The following is a 23,683-nucleotide window of genomic DNA, read 5'->3' as shown; positions in this document are numbered from 1 at the left end:
ATTTTTTAATTCTTATTACATATGTACATAGGCATAATTTCTTGTTAATTATAAAATTTTATTTGATTTTAAAGTTAATGTTCTTGCCTGACCTGTGGTGTCTCAGTGGATAAAGCCTTGACCTGAAATGCTGAGGTTGGTTTGAAAAGCAGGCTTGCTTGGTCAGGGCACATAGGAGAAGCAACTCAGTTGATGCATCCTGCTCTTCCTCCCTTCTCTCTTATTTAAATTAATAGAATCTTTTTAAAAATATACACAGGGGAATTAAATTTATTTTTTTTAAATTTATGTTCCTAATAGCCCTTGGAGAATGGCAGACTGTCATGTCACCACACATGTTTTTTTTTGTTTGTTTGTTTGTTTTGTTTTGTTTTTTTCTTTTCATTTTTCTGAAGCTGGAAATAGGGAGAGACAGTCAGACAGACTCCCGCATGCGCCCGACCGGGATCCACCCGGCACGCCCACCAGAGGGCGACGCTCTGCCCATCCTGGGCGTCGCCATGTTGCGACCAGAGCCACTCTAGCACCTGGGGCAGAGGCCACAGAGCCATCCCCAGCGCCCGGGCCATCTTTGCTCCTATGGAGCCTTGGCTGCGGGAGGGGACGAGAGAGACAGAGAGGAAAGCGCGGCGGAGGGGTGGAGAAGCAAATGGGCGCTTCTCCTGTGTGCCCTGGCCGGGAATCGAACCCGGGTCCTCCGCACGCTAGGCCGACACTCTACCGCTGAGCCAACCGGCCAGGGCCTCACCACACATGTTTTTGGGTTTTTTTTCTAACAGATGGACAGAGTCAGAGAGGGGGGATGATAGAAATAGACAAGAATGAAAAGAGACCAAAAGCATCAATTTTTTCTTGTGTCTCCTTAATTGTTCATTGATTGCTTTCTCATATGTGCCTTGACTGGGGTGCAAAAGCAGACTGAGTGACCCCTCGCTCAAACCAGCGACCTTGGGCTAAAGCCAGCGACCTTGGCCTCAAGATAACGACATCGCAGTTTTGAACCTGGGTCCTCTGCGTCCCGGTTCGATGCTCTATCCACTGTGCCATCACCTGTTCAGGCTCACCACACGTTAAATGTTTGAACAAACTGACTAGTCATGGTGCAGTGTACAGACCACTGACCTGGGACATTGAGGACGCAGTTTGAAAACCTGAGGTAGGTGACTTGAAGCCTAAGATCACTGGCTTGAGCCCAAGGTCACTGGCCTGAGCAAGGTGTCACTGGCTCAGATGGAGCACCTGGAGGCTTGATATCTCAGCTCCCACCTCTTATTGTCAGCATTAACCCTTCAAAGTTGCTATGAGCAACGAATGAAACCAATGGATGAAGTCTTCTGGGCACAATTTGACACTAGCAGGAAGCATGAAGAAACCAAGTATAGAAGACATTTGTAATTGGGTCAAAAGTTCCTGGGAGAATATCAAGATTGAAATCATCAAGTCATTTAAGAAGTGTGGCATTACAAATGCCATAGATGTATCTGAGCATGAAGAAATAAATGAAGACAGTGATTCATCATCAGACAGATGACAAACTAATGGATGGGAGTTTTGACAGTGATGAGGATTTGTATGAATTTTATGATGAATATAATGAGTTCAATAACTTTATGTATTACATTATTTTTTTCAAATTTCAGGCCCCAAAATTAAGGTGCATCTTATACAAGGGGGTGTCTTATACATGGGGAAATGTACTTTTTAAATTCCTATAAATGTAATTTGTGACTGTTTTTAATATTACCGCATTGACAATGCCATAGGTACCATTATTTCACTTCTGAATCTTAAATATGTGTGTAAGTCACAAGTTCCCTTTCCTTAGGATAATCCAAAAGCATTTTTTAATTTATTGATTAGAGAGAGAAACAGGATGGGCGAGACGTGGGAGGAGAGAGAGTGAGAGGAATCAACTCATAGTTGCATCACTTTTAGTTACTCATGTATGTGCCTTGACTTGGAGTGGGGGTGCTCAAGCCGACCCAGTTACCCCTTGTTTAAGGCAGGGACCCTGGGTAAAAGGCAGTGACCCCGTGCTCAACTTGGCAAGCCTACACTCTAGCTGTCAACTTGTGGTTTTGAACTGGAGTCCTCATCATTCCAGGTCAACAATCCACTGCGCCAACACCAGTCAGACACAAAGTATTTTCATACTAACCAAAATACCAAAAACTTTATCAGCATTTAATGCCTTCATTTTTTCAAAAATTCAATTTTCTTAATTGGTATTTAAATTATTATTAAATACACTCCCATTTATGCTTCGATTACGCATCCTGTTTTTTTATTATTTCTAAAGTTTGTGGCTCTGGACAGTTGGTGCAATGGATAGAGCATTGAACCATCGTGCAGATGTCCCACGTTCAATTCCTGTCAGGACACAGAAGTGATCATCTGCTTCTGTTTCTTACTCTCTTCCCCTTCACCTCTTTCTTTCCTGCAGCCAGTGACTCCAAGGTTGGCCCCAGGTGTTGAGGATAGCTCGTTGGTCAGAGTGTCAGCCTCAGACACTAAAAATAGCTTAGATGATTCGAGCATTGTCCTCAGACGGGATTGCCAGATGTGTACCAGTTCGGCACATGTGTGAGTCTGTTGCACTATCTCGCCTCCTCTCACTTAAAAAAAAAAGAAAGGGCTTGACCATTAGGCGGCGCAGTGGATAGATCATCAGACTGGGATGCAGAAGACCAAGGTTTGAGACCCCAAGGTCGCCAGCTAGAGCGCAGGCTCATCTGGTTTGAGCAAAAGCTCACCAGCTTGGACCCAAGGTCGCTGGTTTGAGCAATGGATTACTCGGTCTACTGAAGGCCCGCAATCAAGGCACATATGAGAAAGCAATCAATGAACAACTAAAGTGTTGCAATGAGAAACTAATGATTGATGCTTCTCATCTCTCTCCGTTCTTATCTGTCCCTATCTATCCCTCTCTCTGACTCTCTCTCTGTCTCTGTAAAAAGAAAAGAGAGAAAGAAAAGAAAGTGTGCTACATTCCTGTGTTATATTTATCATATGTATGATGGTATAACTAGATGATTAGATTATTTGCTTAATAAAATTTCCCAGATTGTCTAATGCAGTCAAACCTTACTTGATCATGATGCGCTTTATTGACCTTCACAGATAAATGCATTTTCTAAGACATTAAACAAGACTGTCCACCCACAAAACCATTGCAACCCAAGAATGGTACAGATGATGATTTGCTTTCTTTTTTAGTCACTAAAGTATTATTTATTTCTTTTTATTTTGAGAGAGAAGCAGGGAGAGACAGTGAAACACTGAGCTGCTTCTGTATGTGCACTGACCAGGGAATCGAACCAGCAACCTCCTATATGCTCTGAGACAACGCACCAACCAACCAAGCTATCTGGCCAGGGCTCAATTTTTATTGATTATTAGAAAGACAGAGAAAAGAAGGGAGGGAGGGGACAGGAAAAGGGAAACATTTGTTGTTCCACTCAGTTGCACGTTCTTTGGTTGCCTCCCATGTGTGTCCTGACTGGAGATCGAACCCACAACCTTTTATTTAGAGACAACATCCTTAACTGAGCTAACCAGCCAGGTCTAAAAAGTACTTCAAAGTTAATGTATGTAAATTACTAAATTTTTTTTTTGTATTTTTCTGAATTGACAAGGAGGGAGGCAGAGAGACAGACTTCAGAATGCACCCAACCAAGATCCACCCATCATGCCCACTGGAGGGCAATCCTCTGCCCATCTGTGGTGTTATTTTGTTGCAACTGTAGCCATTCTAGCATCTGAGGCAAAGGCCATGGAGCCATCCTCAGTGCCTGGGGCAACATTGCTCCAATAGGCCTTAGCTGTGGAGGGGAAGGGAGGGATAGACATAAAGAAGAGAGGCAAGGGTGGAGAAGCAGATGGGCTCTTCTCTTTGCCCTGGCCGGGAACTGAACCCAGGACTTCCACATGCGGTGCCGATGCTCTACCACTGAGCAACCTGGCCTGGGCCCATTACTATTTTTTTTTAATGAGGAGGAGAAAGACACTCCCACATGTACCCTGGCCAGGATCCACCCAACAAATCCCATCTGTGACTGATGCTTAAACCAATCGAGCAGCTGCCTGTGAGGGGGTAAAAAAGAGAGAAGGGGGAGGAGGAGAGAAAGAGAAGGAGATACTTCTCAGGTGTGCCTTGACCAGAGTTCTAAACTGAGAAATCAGGACACCAGGCAGATGCTCTATCCACTGAGTCAACCAGCCTAGGCCTGTACATTACTACTTTCCTAAAGTGAGAAGCAGGAAGGCAGAGAGATAGACTCCTGCATGTGCCCAACCAAGATCCACCCGGTATTCCCACTAGGGGGCAATGCTCTCTCCATCTGGGCCGTTGCTCTATTGCAAGTAGAGCCATTCTAGCACCTGAGTCAGAGGACATGGAGCTGTCCTTAGCGCCTGGGCCAACTTTTCTCCAATGGATCCTTGGCTGCGGGATGGGGGCCGGGGGGGGGGGAGAAGAGAGACAGAGAGGAAGGAGAGGGGAAAGGGTAGAGAAGAACATGGGTGCTTCTCTTGTGGGTCCTGACCAGGAACCGAACCCAGGACTCCCACATGCCAGACTCACGCTCTAGGGCTGAGCCAATCTGCCAGGGCCGACATAATTTTATACCGCATTTAATAGATGACAGTAATACATATTAAAAACAAATTTTATATGCACTGGGAGATTACAAATTAATGTGACTGTCTTTATTGCCATATTTCCTTGGCTGGTCTGGAACCCAACCAGCATTGTCTGTGGAATGCCTGTAATTGCATATCTTGGATGTCCTCAACATATTCTTCATTGTTTAAAATAGATTAGAGGCAGAAGCATCAGTTCAAATCCAGGTTGATCCTGGCCACTCTGGCACAGGCAGAGCTGAGACTTCTGATATCATCAAGGGCAATTGACATTAAGTATTTGTGTCTGTTTTCTGACATTAAATTTGTATAAGGTTCTGAAATGAAGCAGAACAGATAGCATGAACAACTTTAGCCACTTCTCCCAGTAACATTCTGCACGAAAAATCCTGATGGCAGATGGCCTATTTGACATGAAACAGGATGCCTTGCAGTCAGAAAGAGCACATCCTGAAGAAAGAAAGGCAACACCAGCAGGCAAAGGAAGTCGCACGGGAGCACCAGTGACAACCATGCCCTAGAAATCACTTCTACCGGTAGTGCTAGAGCACGCTTAGTAGTCTGAATGTATTCTCGGGGAATATGCAGTAGTGGGACACAGCCTGTTTGCACCAGTTCAGCAGAACCGATATCTAATTTTTTGAGTTCAGTGAATCACATGTTAAAATGTCACTTGTAATCAGGGTTCTCTCTAAGGCAGGTGCCTGGGCAGCTGCCCAATGTGAAAATCACAAATTTACTTTTTTTACTCTTTTTAAAAAAATATTTATCTGCACAACAGTATATTCCACGAACTTTTAGAAATGTTTATTCCTTCCATAGGTGAAAAAAAATAGCAAGTGCAAAAGCTAATCTAGAAGCAAAGTGGAGGCTGACCAGGTGGTGGCACAGTGGATAGAGCAAAGGACTGCAAAAGAGAGGACCCAGGTTCGAAACCCCGAGGTCATTGGCTTAAACATGGACTCACAAGCTTGAGCGTACGGTAGCTGTCTTAAGTGTGGGATCATAGACATGACACCATTCTCACTGGCTTGAAGACCAAGGTTGCTATTTTGAGTCTAAAGCACTGGCTTGAGCAAGGGGTCACTAATTTTGATGGAGCCCCTCGGTCAAGGCAATATGAGAAAGCAATTAATGAGCAATTAAGGTGCCAGAATGAATTGATGCTTCTCATTTTCCTGTTTTTCTATTTCTATCTCTCCCATTCTCTCTCTCTCTGTTTCAGAAAAAAAAAGTAATATGGAAATATATTAAATAACAGTTTTATTGTTTTTTTCAGGTATTAATTTTTTATTAGTATTTTAAAACATAATCCAATTTTCTGTACCTATTTTATTCTCATTCAAATATTAAATGCATAAAATAATAAACTATCTTTTGGAATATCATTTTTAATAATGAAAACAGTCATTAGTGTAGAAACCGGTTGTTAAATTATTTTAATTCCACCACTGGGAACATGCCCCCAAATCCACTCCTCTAGAAGGCTAGAAAATGAGAGAATCCCCTCTTTGGACTAGGAACTACATTACCCAGAATGCTCATTTCTAGGTGGGTATTACTGTAGAAACTACTTTACCCAGTATGCTAATTTCCAGGGAAGTACTACTGTAGGAACTACATTACCCAGAATGCTCATTTCCGTGTGGGCAGTACTGGAGGGCGGGACTTCTGTGGCCTTACCGGCGGCATTTCCTCTTCTCAGTGGAGTCTCACTGGGTTAGGAGCTACCATTGATGGTACGATTGGACGCAAAAGGCAAAAAAGTGGAGTTCCCGCGGCAGCTGTAAGGCTCCCTGACGACACCCGGGTGACCCACGCCGGGGCAGGACAGCGACCGCAGTGCCGGGGCCGCATCTTCGCCCGCCGCTCCCACCCCGCCCCGCCCGCGGAGTGCGATGGCGGCGGCCGCGCTAAGGCGCCCGGCTGAGGTGAGCGCGTACCCCTGGCCCTCACAGCCTCACCCTCCCCCAACCCGGAGCCCCGGTGCGGGGACCGGTCACGTCCTGCAGCCCAAGCCCGGGCGTTCCGGACCGTGAGGCGCTCGTGGGTGGTACACGGGGTGACGGGGCTGGGAGAAGTGACAGACTGAGGGGCCGCGAACCCGGGAGACACCCGGAAGACCGATTCCTCTTCTGTCTGCATGAACCAGTCTGAGGTGCAGCCACGTCTTCACTGAGAGGCTGAGGATTGTACCTCATTCTGAGAGTCCTTGGAGCCATGGAAGGTTGTGAACAGAGAGGGTCACCACCTGCGTTATGAGGGTTTTTTTTGTGTGTGTGTGTTTTTGAAGTTGGAAACAGGGAGGCAGTCAGACAGACTCCCGCATGCGCCCGACCAGGATCCACCGGGCCCGCCCACCAGGGGGCGATGCTCGACCCATCCAGGGCGTCGCTATGTTGCGACCAGAGCCATTCTAGGCCTGAGGCAGAGGCCACAGAGCCATCCTCAGAGCCTGGGCCAACTTTGCTCCAGTGGAGCCTTGGCTGCGGGAGGGGAAGAGAGACAGAGAGGAAGGAGAGGGGGAGGGGTGGAGAAGCAGATGGGCGCTTCTCCTGTGTGCCCCGGCCGGAATGGAACCTGGGACTCCTGCACGCCAGGACGACGCTCTACCACTGAGCAAACCAGCCAGGGCTTTGCGTTATGAGTTTATTAACTGTTTATATCCTGCTGAGAGAGAGAAAACAGAGTGGAATGGGGGGATGAGGACAGCGAGGCCCAGGGAGTGGCATCCTTGTGCAAGGTCACAGAGCCAGTCAGAGGCAGCACTGAGAACTGAGTCACAGAGGAGGTCACCAGACTTCAGGGATGGGTGGGGATAAAAAGAACCTGCTTACCTGAAGTGAAAGTGTGAAGTTGGAAAAAATCACTTTTTTATTGCTAAACTATTTAGTTAGTTATAATTAATTTATAGCTGGGTTCATTAGGTAGGTCACGATGTAAAATGAAAGTAATTGGGAGTCAATTGAATAGGCAGAGACACTCATACTAAGCCAAATAACAGATTTTAATTTACTCAGAGTTAAGATATGTGGCCCGCTAAGTATAAGTTCTCACTTCCCTGGGGTCCCAAACAAACTTGATTGGAGAGGCAGAGTGCTTTGTGGCAGTTGCCAAATGATTGTGCCAAATGATTGGTCCATGTGGTGTCTGTGTTGGAGTCTCAGGCAACCGACTTGATCTTCACCCTCGCTACTTATATCTGGTTTGGCCACGGCTCACGTCATTGAGTTACATTATCACACTTCAAACATAAATCACTTATGGGCTTGATAAGGTTGACAGATACAGTTATCAGAAAAGGCAGAAACTAGAGTTGTGGCCATGGAGGTAGAAAGAAATGTTTAATTATTGTTATTTCCTCCTGTTTTTTTACTTATTTATATAGAAAAAATATACTATTTTTCTATAGTGAGAGAGGAAGCAAGAGAGATGACAAGGTTCAACTCATTATTGTAGCACTTATTTGTTCATTGATCACTTCTTATACGTATGCCTTGGCTGGAAGGCACCAATAGAGCCAGTGACCCCTTGCTCAAGCCAGCAAACTGAGGCTCAAGCCAATGCTCTTGGGCTTTAACCCAGTGACCATGGAATTGTGTCAATAATACCATGCTCAAGCCAGGATCCTGCGCTCAAGTTAGCCTGTGCTCAAGCCAGATGAAGCGGGTGCTCAAGCTGTCCACACCCAGGACCTAGCATCCCTGGTTGATGACAGTCTATCCATTGCGCCACCACCAGTCAGGCTATTGGTTCTTTTTTTTTTTTAATTTTTAATTTTTTTATTTTTTTATTTTTTTCTTTACAGGGACAGAGAGAGAGAGTCAGAGAGAGGGATAGGTAGGGACAGACAGGAACAGAGAAAGATGTGAAGCATCAATCATCAGTTTTTTGTTGCAACACCTTAGTTGTTCATTGATTGCTTTCTCATATGTGCCTTGACCGTGGGCGTTCAGCAGACCAAGTAACCCCTTGCTTGAGCCAGCGACCTTGGGTCTAAGCTGGTGAGCTTTTTTTTTTTTTTTTTTTTTTTTTGTATTTTTCTGAAGCTGGAAATGAGGAGAGACAGTCAGACAGACTCCCGCATACGCCCGACCGGGATCTACCCGGCATGCCCACCAGGGGCGAGGCTCTGCCCACCAGGGGGCGACGCTCTGCCCACCCGGGGCATCGCTGTGTTGCTACCAGAGCCACTCTAGCGCCTGGGGCAGAGGCCAAGGAGCCATCCCCAGTGCCTGGGCCATCTCTGCTCCAATGAAGCCTTGGCTGCGGGAGGGGAAGAGAGAGACAGAGAGGAAGGAGGGGGTGGGGGTGGAGAAGCAAATGGGCGCTTCTCCTATGTGCCCTGGCCGGGAATCGAACCTGGGTCCCCCACACGCCAGGCCGACGCTCTACCGCTGAGCCAACCAGCCAGGGCCAGCATTTTTTATTTTGCTCCAGCCAGATGAACCCGCACTCAAGCTGGCAACCTCGGGGTCTCGAACCTGGGTCCTTCCGCATCCCAGTCCAATGCTCTATCCACTGTGCCACCGCCTGGTCAGGCTACTGGTTCATTTTTAAAGAAGGACCTGGTAGAGTTTCAGATTTGCAGCTCTGGGAGAAAAAAAGGAGAAGTTTAGGAGAACCCAAGGGTTCTTGATTTTAGCAGCCAGAACTTTTGAGGATGCATCAACTGGACTAGGGAAGTTAATTTAATTTTCTTTGTGAATATTACAAGATTTTTTTTTTTTTTTTTTGGTTAGCAGTTAAAAAAATTTTAAAGAACAGTGAATAGATGACTGCCTCCCCGTTTCCAACTTCAGAAAGAAAATAAAAAAGAACAGTGAGTGGAGACATCAAGTTGGTAGCTGAACACATAGGCCTGATTATTTGGGGAGTGTTCCATGATAAAGACACAGAAAAGTGGTAGCTCTTTGGTGCACTAGGGTAGTGTTGTGGGTGACTGGGGGGCTACAGCAGAGTGAGGACCCCTTGCTCAAGCCAGCGACCTTGGACTTCAAGCCAGGGACCTTTGGGCTCAAGGCGGTGACCATAGGGTTTCCCACCTGGGTGCACTTTGTCCCAGGTGGACACTCAATCCACTGCACTACTGCCAGGTCAGGCACATGGGTAAGATTTCTATGTAGTATGATTGTGGCTTCTCAAAGAGACTGTTCTGGATTCACTTGTATTACTTCTGGCAGGTTGGTGTGACCTTTGAGGATGTTGCCCTGTACTTCTCCAGAGAAGAATGGTGCCTCCTTGATGAGGCTCAGAGATGCCTGTACCTGGAAGTGATGCTGGAGAACTTTGCACTTATATCCTCACTGGGTAAGACCCTGACTCTCCTGGCGCACTCTTTGAGCATTCCTGTGCCCCTTTTACTCAAGCTTGTACTCTGCTTCTTGTATTTTAAGCTCTAAGAGACCAAATGAGACTTACATCCAGGAGTGAATGGAAGAGAGCAGCTGGACTTGGGGTCACCTTGATTCTTTTTCCAGGGACCTTCACTTTTGCCTCACTGTCTCAAGCTTTAATAAACTTACTCTCAAAAAAAAAAAAACAAGCCTGACAAGTGTTGGCACAGTGGATAGAGTGTCAGACTGGGATGCAGAGGACCCATGTTCCAAACTTCGAGGTCACTAGCTTGAGCTTAGGTGAATTGCTTGTGTGTGGGGTCACTGGATTGACTCCAAGGTTGCTGGCTTGAGTAAAAGGTCACTGGCTCAGCTGGAGCCCCCCCCCACCCCCATCAAGACTCATCTGAAAAGGCAATCAATAAACAAGCAAAGTCTGCAACTATGAGTCGATGCTTCTTATCTCTCTTTTTTCCTGTCTATTTCTGTCTCTCTGTCTTGGTGTGTCTCCCTACTTAAAAATTTTTTTATTTTTCTATATGTAGCTTGGTAAGCTTTTAGTTTTTTTTTTGTTTTTGTTTTTGTTTTTTTGTTGTTGTTTTTTACGGAGACAGAGAAAGGGATAGACAGGGACGGACAGACAGGAACGGAGAGATGAGAAGCATCAATCATTATTTTTCGTTGTGCATTGCAACACCTTAATTGTTCATTGATTGTCTTCTCATACATGCCCTGACCATGGGCCCTCAGCAGACCGAGTAACCCCTTGCTTGAGCCAGTGACCTTGGGCTCAAGCTGGTGAGCTTTTTGCTCAAACCAGATGAGCCCTCGCTCAAGCTGGCGACCTTGGGGTCTCGAACCTGGGTCTTCCGCATCCCAGTCTGATGCTCTATCCACTGCGCCACCGCCCAGTCAGGCTGTAGCTTGGTAAGCTTTTTAAAATACTTATTTTGAAGTCCTTTTTTTTGTGACAAAGAAAGAGAGAAGGACAGACAGGGACAGACAGACAAAAAGGAAGAGAGATGCAAAGCATCAGTTCTTCATTGTAGCTCATTTGTCTCCATAGTTGTTCACTGATTGCCTTTTCATATACTATGCCTTGACCAGGGAGCTGCAGCAGAGAACGTGACCCCTTGCTGAAGCCAGAGACCTTGGGCTCAAGCCTGCAACCATGCACTTAAGCTGGTGAGCCCACACTTAGGCCAGTGAGCTCGCAATCAAGCCAGCAACATCAGGGTTTCAAACTTGGGTGCTCTGTGTCACAGGCCAATGCTCTATCCACTTCACTGCGTGTTCAGGCACCCTGCCTCTATTCCTTGTGTTTTATCTTATACTTGTATATTTGTGTTGTTGTTATTGAGATCTTCAACCTTTGCTGACCATTGAGTTCAAGGAGTTTATAAGAGTCTAACTCACTTGTCTTGAAAATAATCCTATAGAATAGTGCCTAGCTGTAACAGATAGACATTTGTGGTGAGGTTACTCTCTTCTTACAAAGTCAACATGCATTTCACCAGAGTTTTTTGTTTTTGTTGTTCAGTTTGCTGCTGTGGAACAAAAGATGTGGAGGAAGTTACTGAAGAGAACATTTCTCTAATAGTGTCACAGGCAAAGAATCCTAATATAGATTTGTCTTCCCAGAAGAGTCACCCATGTGAAAGTTGTGGAGCAGTCATGAGAGACATTTTCCTCTTGGTTGATCAGGGAACACAGAACTGCCACAAATTGTTGGGGTTTGGGGTATGTTTAAAACAGTTTTATTTCAGTTCTGAGTATGTCCAGAACGAGGTTCAGCACATGGAAAAGAAGCCTTTCATAAAAGGTGTGCACAGCATCTCACTTCTAAAGGGCTGCAATTTTGATGTGTCCCTGAAACCTTTTACTTGTTGGGAGGTTGGGCAGAACTTCCTTACCAGCTCCGGACATCTTCAACAGCCAGATACTCACACAAGGGACAGGTCAAATGAAATGTCTACATCTTGGGTGACTTCTCAAAGAAAAAACTACTACAACAGTAAAGAGTGTGAGAAAGCCACTGGGTACAACACAACACTTTTTCAGGACCATGGTGTCCATCATATAAGAGAAGATTTTTTGTATCATAAATATAAAAAATATTTTACAACAATCTCTGGCCTTCATTATCATCAGAACCTTCACACTGGACAGAGGCTTTATGAGTGTAGTGAATGTGCAAAATCCTTTATCAGGAAATCTAATCTTCATCGTCATCAGCAAGTTCACACAGGAGAAAGGCCTTATGGATGCAGTGAATGTGGGAAATCCTTTTTTAGGAATTGTGACCTTCGTATTCATCAGACATTTCACACTGGAGAAAGGCCTTATGAGTGCAGTGAATGTGGGAAATCCTTTCTCAGGAAATTTGACCTTCGTATTCATCAGAGAGTTCACACAGGAGAAAGGCCTTTTGAGTGCAGAGAATGTGGGAAAACTTTTACCTCTAATGCTGCCCTTAATACTCATGGTAGAGTTCACTCTGGAAGAAGGCCTTATAAGTGCAATGAATGTGGGAAATCCTTTTTCAGGAACTATGACCTTCATAGTCATCAGAGAGTTCACACAGAAGAAAGGCCATATGGGTGCAGTGAATGTGGGAAGTTTTTTAAGGGGAAACAAGACCTTCGTTGTCATCAGAGAGTTCACAGTGGAGAAAGGCCTCACAAGTGCAGTGAATGTGGGAAATCATTTATCAGGCCCTCTCACCTTTCTTCTCATCAGCGCATTCACAAAGAAAAAGGGCCTCATCTGTGCAGTGAATGTGGGAAATCTTTTATGTCTCACACTGGTCTTCTTCATCATCGGAGAATTCACATTGTAGAAAGGCCTTATGGGTGCAGTGAATGTGGAAAAACTTTTATCTCTATCACTGGTCTTTATTGTCATAAGAAAACTCACAATGGAGTGAGGCCACATGGGTGCAGTACATGTGGGAAATCTTATTTCTACAAGTCTGATCTGTCTAAGCACATGAGAGTTCATATTGGAGGACATTCTTAGATGGGTAGGAAATTACAGGTTTTTTTTTTTTTTAGTAACTGAGATCCCATTTTTATGAATGAAATGTCATACATTTTAACATTAATGGTAGGGAGATTCTTCAGTTTTAGTTATGTGGGAAACATGTATGTCTTGTTTATGTTAATTTTCTAACTTTCCTAGGGTTCTTGCCAGATTTATGTCCTTGCAGATTCCAGTGTCGAGCTCTTTCACATATACTACCACCTAAGAGATCGCCACACTTTACATCAGTCACCATCCTACTGTCTATGAGGAAGCTGACCGTCCTTCGATTTGCTGGAGGAAATTGGAAGCAGTCTAAGCCCTATGAGATCTGCATTTGCATCACTCTAGTTGGGGTGTGGACCTACACAGTGTTGACCGCAAGGCACATCATGCAAGTTCAGATGGCAGCTTGCAGAAGGACTGCTTTGCAGGGACCTATTTTTCCTAGATAACTTGTGATGAATATTTCCAGAATCAGTGTCACCTTTGCAAGAACTGCCAGGTCCATGTCTCTTTGGTTTTTGAAATAATGAAGGCATTTTTGTTCAAGTTTTCTTTAATCTTGGATTAAATGCAGTAAGAAGCCAATAACTTTTACAGTGGTCTCCAGCTTTCTTTGCCTCTGAAAGAATAATCTGGTGCTGAAATTGACTCAAGTTTTTGCTGAATTTTCGTTGCTGCCCACATCCTCCTAGGAAAGAGTGCAGGGCTGGCTGGTCCTCATGTGAAGTCTGGATGGTATGAGGTTTAGGTGACTCATTACTTTGAAGAAGGAGCAAGTGAGACAACCTAAAGAGCTTCTAGGGGTAGCATGAGTTACTACGTTATCACCTGGTATGTCACTACTTTTGAAGGGAATCACTTTTGAAAGTCCTGCAATGTACCATGTGTGTTAATGTCTGGAATTCCATGGGTGATGGTCAATGGCTGTTAGAACATTGGGGAAAACACAGTTGTTAGAGAATCAGTGATGTAATGCAGATTGGAGGAGACTTTAGCTAGCAAGGTGAAAATTTCCTGTTTTAAACATGAATCCGGACTGTTTCTGTGAAGAAGACTGCAAGTTCAGTTTGTACACAAATCTAAGGATCTCCAGGCATGAGCAGCCCACAGCCATGCTAGTCGAGATGTGGACGGTGCAGGGGAAAGTTCAGTGTGTTCTGTGGCTCGCTAAATTCGAATCCGTGACCAAGTGCAACATGAGTATCAGCGCGTTTATAACAAAGCGCCACCACATAGGAATAACATTACTCAGTGGGAGTACATAAGCAGTTGAAGGAAACCGGCAGTTTGGTGGAGAAACCCTGTTCTGGTAGGTCATCAGTCAGTAACGAGTCTGTAGAAGCTATACGGGATAGCTACCTAAGGAGCCCTAAAATATCTGTGCATGAGCCCACATCGAACTGCACTGAATAGGTATGAAACTAGGAGAGTTTCCTTTTATTTGGTGCAGATTTCACATTTCTATCATCTTGTTGCTTTCCTGTAAACGGTCAAAAGTGCACCATGGCTTTACGGACACACTGTTGTCATTCTTCTGTTTCCATTTATGTTGTATAAATATTTAAGGCTTGATGTTATATTAGTTACTCATCTTGTTTTGGCTGATAAATATTTTGTCTTTGATTATATCACCACTCGTTTATCCATTCATTTGTTCATGATATTTGTTTGTTTCTTTGGTTGTTTCTTATTTTGGACTATTGAAAATAAAGCTGGTACAAAAATTTGTAATTCCTTCTGTCAATGTGTATTTCATTTACCTTTTTCTGTACATCAGTGTATAGTCTCAGTAGTCGGCTAGGTCAATATTTAAAGTAAAGCAATTAGCAAGTTATCTAAACTGATTGTACCTTTTTGCGTATTTTTAACAGTATGGAAGGATTCAATTCTTGCACATCTAGAATATATTTGGTTTAGTCACTTCTTTATTTAAACGTTTTACAATAAACTTGTAGATAAGTTGGTTAGAGCATCATCCCGAAGTACAGAGGTTTTTGGTTTGATCACCAGTCAGGGCACATACAGGAACAAGTTGATGTTCCTGTCTGTCTCTCATACTAAATTTACTTTAAAATAAACTTGTGAGGCCCTGGCCGGTTGGCTCAGCGGTAGAACATCGGCCTGGCATGCGGGGGACACGGGTTCTATTCCCGGCCAGGGCACATAGGAGAAGTGCCCATTTGCTTCTCCACCCCCCCCTCCTTCCTCTCTGTCTCTCTCTTCCCCTCCCGCAGCCAAGGCTCCATTGGAGCAAAGATGGCCCAGGCACTGGGGATGGCTCCTTGGCCTCTGCCTCAGGCGCTAGAGTGGCTCTGGTCTCGGCAGAGTGATGCCCCGGAGGGGCAGATCCCAGTCGGGCACATGCGGGAGTCTGTCTGTCTCTCCCCATTTCCAGCTTCAGAAAAATTCAAAAAAAAAAACAAACAAAAAAATAAAATAAACTTGTGAGTTGTTTTCCTCCATGAAAACTTGAGGAAAATATAATGAGCTGAAAAATATATAGGTAGCTATAAGCAGAAAAATTTAGAAAAGTGGACGGAAAGCCATAGCAACATGTTTCATTGCTCAACATTTACTAATTACCTTCTTCAGAGGATCACCTAGGTTTATGTTATACATCAGTGAATAAAGAAATGTGTTCAGCCTAGACTGTGGTGGTGCAGTGGCTAGACACTGACCTGAAACACTGAGTTTGCAGGTTCAAAACCCTGGCCTTCCCTTGTCAAGGCCTATACAACAAGCAAGCAATGAACCACTAAAGAGAAGCAACTATGAACTGATAACTTCTTGCTACCCCCCTTCTCTCTCTGTAAAATTAATAAAATCTTTTAAAATATAAGGAACCACAAATGTATATAACCATAAATATATATATAGCAACCATAAATGTATATTTACATATAGCATAAATCTATATAGCAAAGATCATAATATATATATATAAATCACACACATGTATGTGTATATATATGATCATATATACCATAAAAAAATATATCTATGGACCAAAACCCATAAATATATATTATATATATATATATATCTCAAAGAAATGTGTTTGCTAGCAGGCTCATTCAAAGTCAGATGAGCCCAAGCCCAAGCTGGCAACCTCGGTGTTTTGAACCTGGGTTCTCAGCATCCTAATATGATGCTCTATTCACTGTGCCACTGCTTGGTCAGGCCACTCAGATCAATTTATGAGTCAGTCTGGAGTTCTTCATAAGATCTACAATTTTTTTTTTAATTGTGCCGATTTCATTTTGCTGTGATGAAGATGGTTCACGACACTGGCTCTCCTTCCAGCCATTAAGAAGTTAAAGCCAGCCCTGGTCGGTTGGCTCAGTGGTAGAGCATCGGCCTGGCGTGCAGGAGTCCTGGGTTCAATTCCCCGCCAGGGCACATAGGAGAAGTGCCCATCTGCTTCTCCACCCCTCTCCCCTCTCCTTCCTCTGTCTCTCTCTTCCCCTCCGCAGCCAAGGCTCCATTGGAGCAAAAGATGGCCCAGGCGCTGGGGATGGCTTCTTGGCCTCTGCCCCAGGCGCTAGAGGCTCTGGTCGCAACAGAGCGACACCCCGGATGGGCAGAGCATCGCCCCCTGGTGGGCGTGCCGGGTGGATCCCGGTCAGGCGCATGCGGGAGTCTGTCTGACTGCCTCCCGTTTCCAGCTTCAGAAAAATACAAAAAAAAAAAAAGAAGTTAAAGCCAGCCTGACCAGGTGGTGGCACAGTGGATAGAGCATCGGACTGGGATGTGGAAGACCCAGGTTCGAGATCCCAATGTCGCCAGCTTGAGTGTGGGGTCATCTGGTTTGAGCAAAAATTCACCAGCTTGGACCCAAGGTCGCTGGCTCAAGCAAGGGGTTACTTGGTCTGCTGAAGGCCTGTGGTCAAGGCACATATGAGAAAGAAATCAATGAACAACTAAGGTGTTGCAATGCGCAACGAAAATCTAATGATCGATGCTTCTTAGCTCTCCATTCCTGTCTGTCTGTCCCTGTCTATCCCTCACTCTGATTCTCTCTGTCTCTGTAAAAAAAAAAAAAAAGAAGTTAAAGCCAAAACTCAGTGGCTGAGTAATATGGTTCTCTTTGAAGATCTGGGAAACTACCAATTGATATATATATGAATTTACCAGAACTTCCACTGCCCTTTTGTTATTCCACCTGGCTGCCTGACCTCACCCTCACTTACTAGATAATCGCCCCTAGGAGAAGAGTTCCAGGAAGCCAAAACCGTAAAGGGGAACATACCGGAACTTCTGACTCAGTACCCCCTCAGGCTCTCCCAAACCCTATAAAATTTGCCCCTAGTCTGTAACCGGTGCCCTTCTCCCCAGAGAAGTGCCCAGCAGGGTTCCTTTCTTCCTTTCAATAAAGCCTGTTACTTTGGTCTTTTCGGACTCCCATGGATTCCAACACCAATGAACTGGAAAACCAGTTACTCCTATCATTCAGGTATTCTTATTGTCCATGTTTATATCACCATGTTTATTTAATGATCCAAAAATGTAATATTTTTTTGTATTCCCTATACAGCGTGAATACAGAAAAATAAAAAAGGCACCAGGTTGCCTGACCTGTGGTGGCGCAGTGGATAAAGCGTTGACCTGGAAATGCTGAGGTCGCCGGTTCGAAACCCTGGGCTTGCCTGGTCAAGGCACATATGGGAGTTGATGCTTCCAGCTCCTCCCCCCTTTCTCTCTCTCTCTGTCTCTGTCTCTCTCTCTGTCTCTCCCTCTCCTCTCTAAAATGAATAAATAAAAAATTTAAAAAAAAAAAAAAAAAAAAAAACTAAAAAAAAAAAAAAAAAGGCACCAGGTTATATTCTTGGACACTATCTGAAAACTGCCTCCTTTCTCCCTTGCTGTTTCTACCTCACCCCTGTCAGAAAAATTTGGATTGGTGTTGAATCTCTAGAGCTCTTTTTATGTCTTTTTTTTTTTTTTTTAAGAGATTGGAGTAACCTGTGGTGGTGCAGTGGATAAAGCGTTGACCTGGAATGCTGAGGTCGCCAGTTCAAATCCCTGAGTTTGCCTGGTGAAGGCACATATGCGAGTGTATGCTTCCTGCTTCTCTCTACTTTACCTCCCCTCTCTGTCTCTCTTTCTCTCTCTCTCTCCTCAGTAAAATAAATAAATAAAAATTAAAAAGAAAAAGATTGGAGAGAGAGAAAGGCGGAGCAGGGAAAGGAGGGAGTAGTATCAACTCCTAGTTGCCTCTCAGTCGGTGCCTTGACCAAGCAAGACCAGAGTTTTGAACTGGTGACCTTAGCATTCCAGGTCAACTTTGAAAGCTCTTCCAAGTGTTACTGATTTTGCATTTCAGCACAGGGATCAGACCTGAGCAAGCCCTGTGAGCTGTCTGGGACTTTAGAACTTTTTTTTTTTTTTTTTTTTTTTTTTTTTTTTTGTACTTTTCTGAAGCTGGAAACGGGGAGAGACAGTCAGACAGACTCCCGCATGCGCCCGACCAGGATCCACCCGGCACGCCCACCAGGGGGCATGCTCTGCCCACCAGGGGGAGATGCTCTGCCCCTCCCGGGCGTCACTCTGTCGCGACCAGAGCCACTCTAGTGCCTGGGGCAGAGGCCAAGGAGCCATCCCCAGCACCCGGGCCATCTTTGCTCCAATGGAGCCTTGGCTGCGGGAGGGGAAGAGAGAGACAGAGAGGAAGGAGAGGGGGAGGGGTGGAGAAGCAGATGGGCCCCTCTCCTGTGTGCCCTGGCCGGGAATCGAACCCGGGACTTCTGCATGCCAGGCCGACGCTCTACCACCGAGCCAACCGGCCAGGGCCTTTTTTTTTTTTTTTTAGCAAGAGATAGAGTCAGTGAGACAGAGAGAGGGAGAGATAGGGATAGACAGAAAGGGAGAGAGATGAGAAGCACCTGTCTCCATTGCATCACCTTAGTTGTTCATTGATTGCTTTCTTGAATGTCTCTTGACCAGGAGGGTCCAACAGATCGAGTGACCCCTTGCTCAATCCAGTGACGTTTGGCTTAAAGCCAGTAACCTGCAGTCATGTCTATGATCCCACACTCAAAGTGGCAACCCCCATACTCAAGCTGGGGAGACCACACTGAAGCCAGTGACCTCAGCGTTTTGAACCTGAGTCTTCAGCATCCCTGGTGAACCTCTATCCATTGTGATACTGCCTGGTAAAGATATGCCGTCATTTCTTTTTTTTTTTTTTTTTTCTTTTTTTTTTTTCATTTTTCTGAAGCTGGAAACAGGGAGAGACAGTCAGACAGACTCCCGCATGCGCCCGACCGGGATCCACCCAGCATGCCCACCAGGGGCGACGCTCTGCCCACCAGGGGGCGATGCTCTGCCCATCCTGGGCGTCGCCATGTTGCAACCAGAGCCACTCTAGCGCCTGGGGCAGAGGCCACAGAGCCATCCCCAGCGCCCGGGCCATCTTTGCTCCAATGGAGCCTTGGCTGCGGGAGGGGACGAGAGAGACAGAAAGTGCGGCGGAGGGGTGGAGAAGCAAATGGGCGCTTCTCCTGTGTGCCCTGGCCGGGAATCGAACCCGGGTCCTCCGCACGCTAGGCCGACGCTCTACCGCTGAGCCAACCAGCCAGGGCTATGCCGTCATTTCTTGATTGTTACAGGTACCCTAACCAAGGATCAGATCTGCAACTTTGGCCCAGGCCGTTTGGCTAAGTGGTAGAGTGTTGGCCTGACATGTCAATGTCCTGGGTTTGATTCCTGGCCAGGGCATACAGAAAAAGTGCCCATCTGCTTCTCCACTCCTTCCTTTCTTGCTTCTCTCTCTCTCTCTCTCCTAACCTCCTGCAGCTGTGGCTCAATTGGAGCAAGTTGGCCCCAGGCACTGAGAATGGCTCCATGGCCGCTGCCTCAGGCTCCGGTCTCAACAGAGCAAGGGCCCCAGATGGGCAGAGCATTGCCCCCTGGAGGGCTTGCCCGGTGGATCCTGGTTGGGGCACATGCGAGAGTCTGTCTCTGCGTCCCCTCCTCTCACTAAAAAAAGAAAAATGACTACAACTTTGATGTATCCGGATGACATTAATAACTCAGCTTCCCAGCCAGGGCTGATTTATAGTGTTAAAAACAAAATTCTTCAGCGGTAGAGCGTCGGCCTGGTGTGCAGGAGTCCCGGGTTCGATTCCTGGCCAGGGCACACAGGAGAAGCACCCATCTGCTTCTCCACCCCTCCCCCTCTCCTTCCTCTCTGTCTCTCTCTTCCCCTCCTGCAGCTGAGGCTCCATTGGAGCAAAGATGGCCCGGGCGCTGGGGATGGCTCTGTGGCCTCTGCCTCAGGCGCTAGAATGGCTCTGGATGCAACAGAGTGACGCCCCAGAGGGGCAGAACATCGCTCCCTGGTGGGCATGCCGGGTGGATCCCGGTGGGGCGCATGCGGGAGTCTGTCTGACTGCTTCCCCGTTTCCAGCTTCAGAAAAATGAAAAAAATATATAAATAAATAAATTTAAAAAAATTCAGCCTGACCAGGTGGTGGTGTATTGGATAGAGCGCCGGATTGGGATGCGGAGAACTCAGGTTCGAGACCCCAAGGTCGCCAGCTTGAGCGCGGGCTCATCTGGTTTGAGCAAGGCTCACCAGCTTGAGCCCAAGGTCGCTGGCTTGAACAAGGGGTCACTTGGTCTGCAGTACCCCCCTGGTCAAGGCACATATGAGAAATCAATCAATGAACTAAGGAGCCACAATGAAGAATTGATGTTTCTCATCTCTCTCCCTTCCTGTCTGTCCTTCTCTCTGACTCTCTCTGTCTCTGCCACACACACACACACACACACACAAATAAATAAATTAATATTCAACTGAATAAATTTAAAGATTTAACTGGTTTTAAGTAATTCATGAATTGGGCAGCATTGCATCTAGATACTTGGAGGGTGCTGAGAGTTGTAAAAAAAAATGTAAAATTCTTTTTAAATTTTGGAAAGGGGTGGGATTATTTTAGGCAAAGTCACCTTCCCTTAAATTGGAGATCTTATCTGAAGGGTCCTATAGGAAGCACAGTGTGGCCAGGAGACTATTAGCTAAAGAAAAGACAAGATATTTTTGAGCCAGGACACCTTGTTTTCAGTAGAAAAGGCCTAGAAGGGTTCTCATGATTCAGATTGCCTCTTCTTAGGGAATGAAGAGTTTTCATGAGACATATCACTTTACTGATATTTGACCAGAAATTGTCACACAGATTGATTATATTTCTGGCCTGGCCTGTGGTGGTCCAGTGGATAAAAGCATCAAGCTGGAAGGCTGAGGTCACTGGTTCAAATCCCTGAGCCTGCCTGAGCAAGGCACATGAGACAAGCAACTACATGTTGATACTTCCCACTCCTACCCCTTTCCTGCCTTTCTCTCTCTACTCTAAAATCAATAAATATAATCTTTAAAAAACTAGATTATGTTTCTGGGAGAAGTCAAAACTGCAATTATATTAGTTGTTAAACTAGGTTTGGTATCATGCACTTTCAGTACGATTGATCCTATTTTGGGGCCTGTGGTTTTCTGATCAACAATAGCCTGTTCTGGCCTGACCTGTGGTAATGCAGTGGATAAATCATCAACCTGGAACGCTGAGGTCACCTGTTCAAAACCCTGGGCTTGCCTGGTCAAGGCACCTATGAGAGTTGATGCTTCCTGCTCCTCCCCTTTGTTCTATCTCTTTCTTCTTTCTCTCTCCTCTCTATTTCTCTAATAAAAATGAATTTTAAAAACTCTTTAAAAATTATTAAAAAAACAATAACCTGTTTTGAACCACAGGTAACCCCCCTGGGTTTGCAACTGGCCTCTGAAGTGGGGGTTGCAGTCTTGTGGGACTCAGCCCTCACTCTATCTTCAGGTAGTTTAAGAATTGAGATTTTTGCTTGACCTGTGATGGGGCAGTGGATAAAGCATCAACCTGGAACGTTGAGGTCGCTGGTTCAAAACCCTGGGCTTGCCTGGTCAAGGCACATATGGGAGTTGATGCTTCTAGCTCCTTCTCCTACCCTTCTCTCGACTTCTATCCCCCACTCTCTAAAATGAATAAATAAAATTTAAAAAATAAAAGCATTGAGTTTTTGCTGCAACTAGCAAGGCCCTTCCCTAGAGGTAGGAGCATCACTTCTTTTTTTTTTTTTTAATGGTATCATAGTCCAAAGACCTTTTTTATTTATTTATTCATTTTGAGAGAGAGAGAGAGAGAGAAAGAAAGAAAGGGGAAGAGCTGGAAGCATCAACTCCCATATGTGTCCCAACCAGGCAAACCCAGGGTTTCCAATTGGTGACCTTAGCAAGCCAGGTTGAGGCTTTTATCTACTGTGCCACCACAGGTCAGACAGAAGCATCACTTCTTTACAGCAGTGGTCCCCAACCGTTTTTGGGCCACAGACCAGTTTAATGTCAGAAAATACTTTCATGGACCGGCCTTTAGGGTGGGACAGATAAATGCACAAAATAAAATTATGCAACCGGCGTAAAAACTGTGGTATTTTTAATTTTTTTTTTGTACTTTTCTGAAGCTGGAAACGGGGAGAGACAGTCAGACAGACTCTTGCATGCGCCCCACTGGGATCCACACGGCACGCCCACCAGGGGGCGATGCTCTGCCCATCCGGGCGGTCGCTCTGTCGCGACCAGAGCCACTCTAGCGCCTGGGGCAGAGGCTAAGGAGCCATCCCCAGCGCCCCGGCCAACTTTGCTCCAATGGAGCCTCCGCTGCGATAGGGGAAGAGAGAGACAGAGAGGAAGGAGAGGGGGAGGGGTGGAGAAGCAGATGGGCGCTTTCCTGTGTGCCCTGACCAGGAATCGAACCCGGGACTTCCGCACGCCAGGCCGATGCTCTACCACTGAGCAAAACGGCCAGGGCCAAAACTGTGGTATTTTTATTTTATTTATTTATTTATTTTATTTTTATTTATTTATTTTTTAACAAATATATCTATGTGCATTTTTTTTTTTTTTTTTTTTTTTACAGAGGCAGAGATAGACAGGGACAGACAGACAGGAACAGAGAGAGATGAGAAGCATCAATCATCAGTTTCTCGTTGCGCGTTGCGACTTCTTAGTTGTTCATTGATTGCTTTCTCACATGTGCCTTGACCGTGGGCCTTCAGCAGACCGAGTAACCCCTTGCTGGAGCCAGCGACCTTGGGTCCAAGCTGGCGAGCTCTTTGCTCAAGCCAGATGAGCCCGCGCACGACCTCGGAGTCTCGAACCTGGGTACTTCCGCATCCCAGTCCGACGCTCTATCCACTGCGCCACCGCCTGGTCAGGCTATTTTATTTTTTTTTACTGTGGTATTTTTAAATATAATTGTCGAACTTACGAGACAAGCGTCAAGTGTGAGTCTTAGACGGATATAACAGAGGGAATCTGGTCATTTTTAAAAATAAAATATCGTTCAGACTTAAATATAAATAAAACGGAAATAACCTAAATTATTTATTCTTTCTCTGCGGACTGGTACCGCTCCGCTGCCCGGGGGTTGGGGACCACTGCTTTACGGCATCACTCCAGCGCCAAGCATTCTAAGTGGCTGGGGAAGAACTCCCTCCTCTCAGGCCTGCGGAGTGCTGGGAACTCCATTACGCAGAAGACAATGCGGAGCCAAGCCAATGACAGAACAGAATGAGAGCGTTTCCGGAAGATTTCATTCTTTCCGAAGGGGGAGTGCAGGACTGCAGGACTTCCGTTGTCCTCCTCCTGGCGGCGG

General features: G+C 45.7%; 1 protein-coding gene and 1 long non-coding RNA gene across 2 annotated transcripts in view; one reads left to right on the top strand and one right to left on the bottom strand.

Moving 5' to 3' along the window:
- Positions 1-6,337: 6,337 nt before the first annotated feature.
- LOC136331790 (zinc finger protein 154-like) lies at positions 6,338-14,735 on the top strand. The gene is made up of 3 exons (XM_066270815.1): positions 6,338-6,572; positions 9,825-9,951; positions 11,518-14,735. Exons 1-3 carry the CDS (start codon positions 6,540-6,542, stop codon positions 12,993-12,995), a joined length of 1,638 nt encoding a protein of 545 aa, XP_066126912.1. The 5' UTR covers positions 6,338-6,539; the 3' UTR covers positions 12,996-14,735.
- An 8,231-nt stretch (positions 14,736-22,966) lies between these two features.
- LOC136331817 (uncharacterized) overlaps positions 22,967-23,683 on the bottom strand; it is a 141,586-nt gene continuing 140,869 nt past the window's right edge. The window contains exon 3 of the long non-coding RNA XR_010730538.1: positions 22,967-23,179. This is a non-coding gene — a long non-coding RNA (uncharacterized lncRNA). The remainder of the gene's footprint in view (positions 23,180-23,683) is intronic.

The sequence above is a fragment of the Saccopteryx bilineata genome, chromosome 3, assembly GCF_036850765.1.
Source record: "Saccopteryx bilineata isolate mSacBil1 chromosome 3, mSacBil1_pri_phased_curated, whole genome shotgun sequence".
NCBI lineage: Eukaryota > Metazoa > Chordata > Mammalia > Chiroptera > Emballonuridae > Saccopteryx > Saccopteryx bilineata.
Note: the sequence above shows the minus strand (reverse complement) of the source record. Positions and strands in the feature narration are given on the sequence as shown.

Coding starts and splice junctions, on each gene's coding strand:
- LOC136331790 (XM_066270815.1), top strand. CDS start 6,540: ATGGCGGCGGCCGCGCTAAGGCGCCCGGCTGAG. Junction 6,573..9,824: donor CGCTAAGGCGCCCGGCTGAG/GTGAGCGCGTAC, acceptor TACTTCTGGCAG/GTTGGTGTGACCTTTGAGGA. Junction 9,952..11,517: donor TGCACTTATATCCTCACTGG/GTAAGACCCTGA, acceptor TTTGTTGTTCAG/TTTGCTGCTGTGGAACAAAA.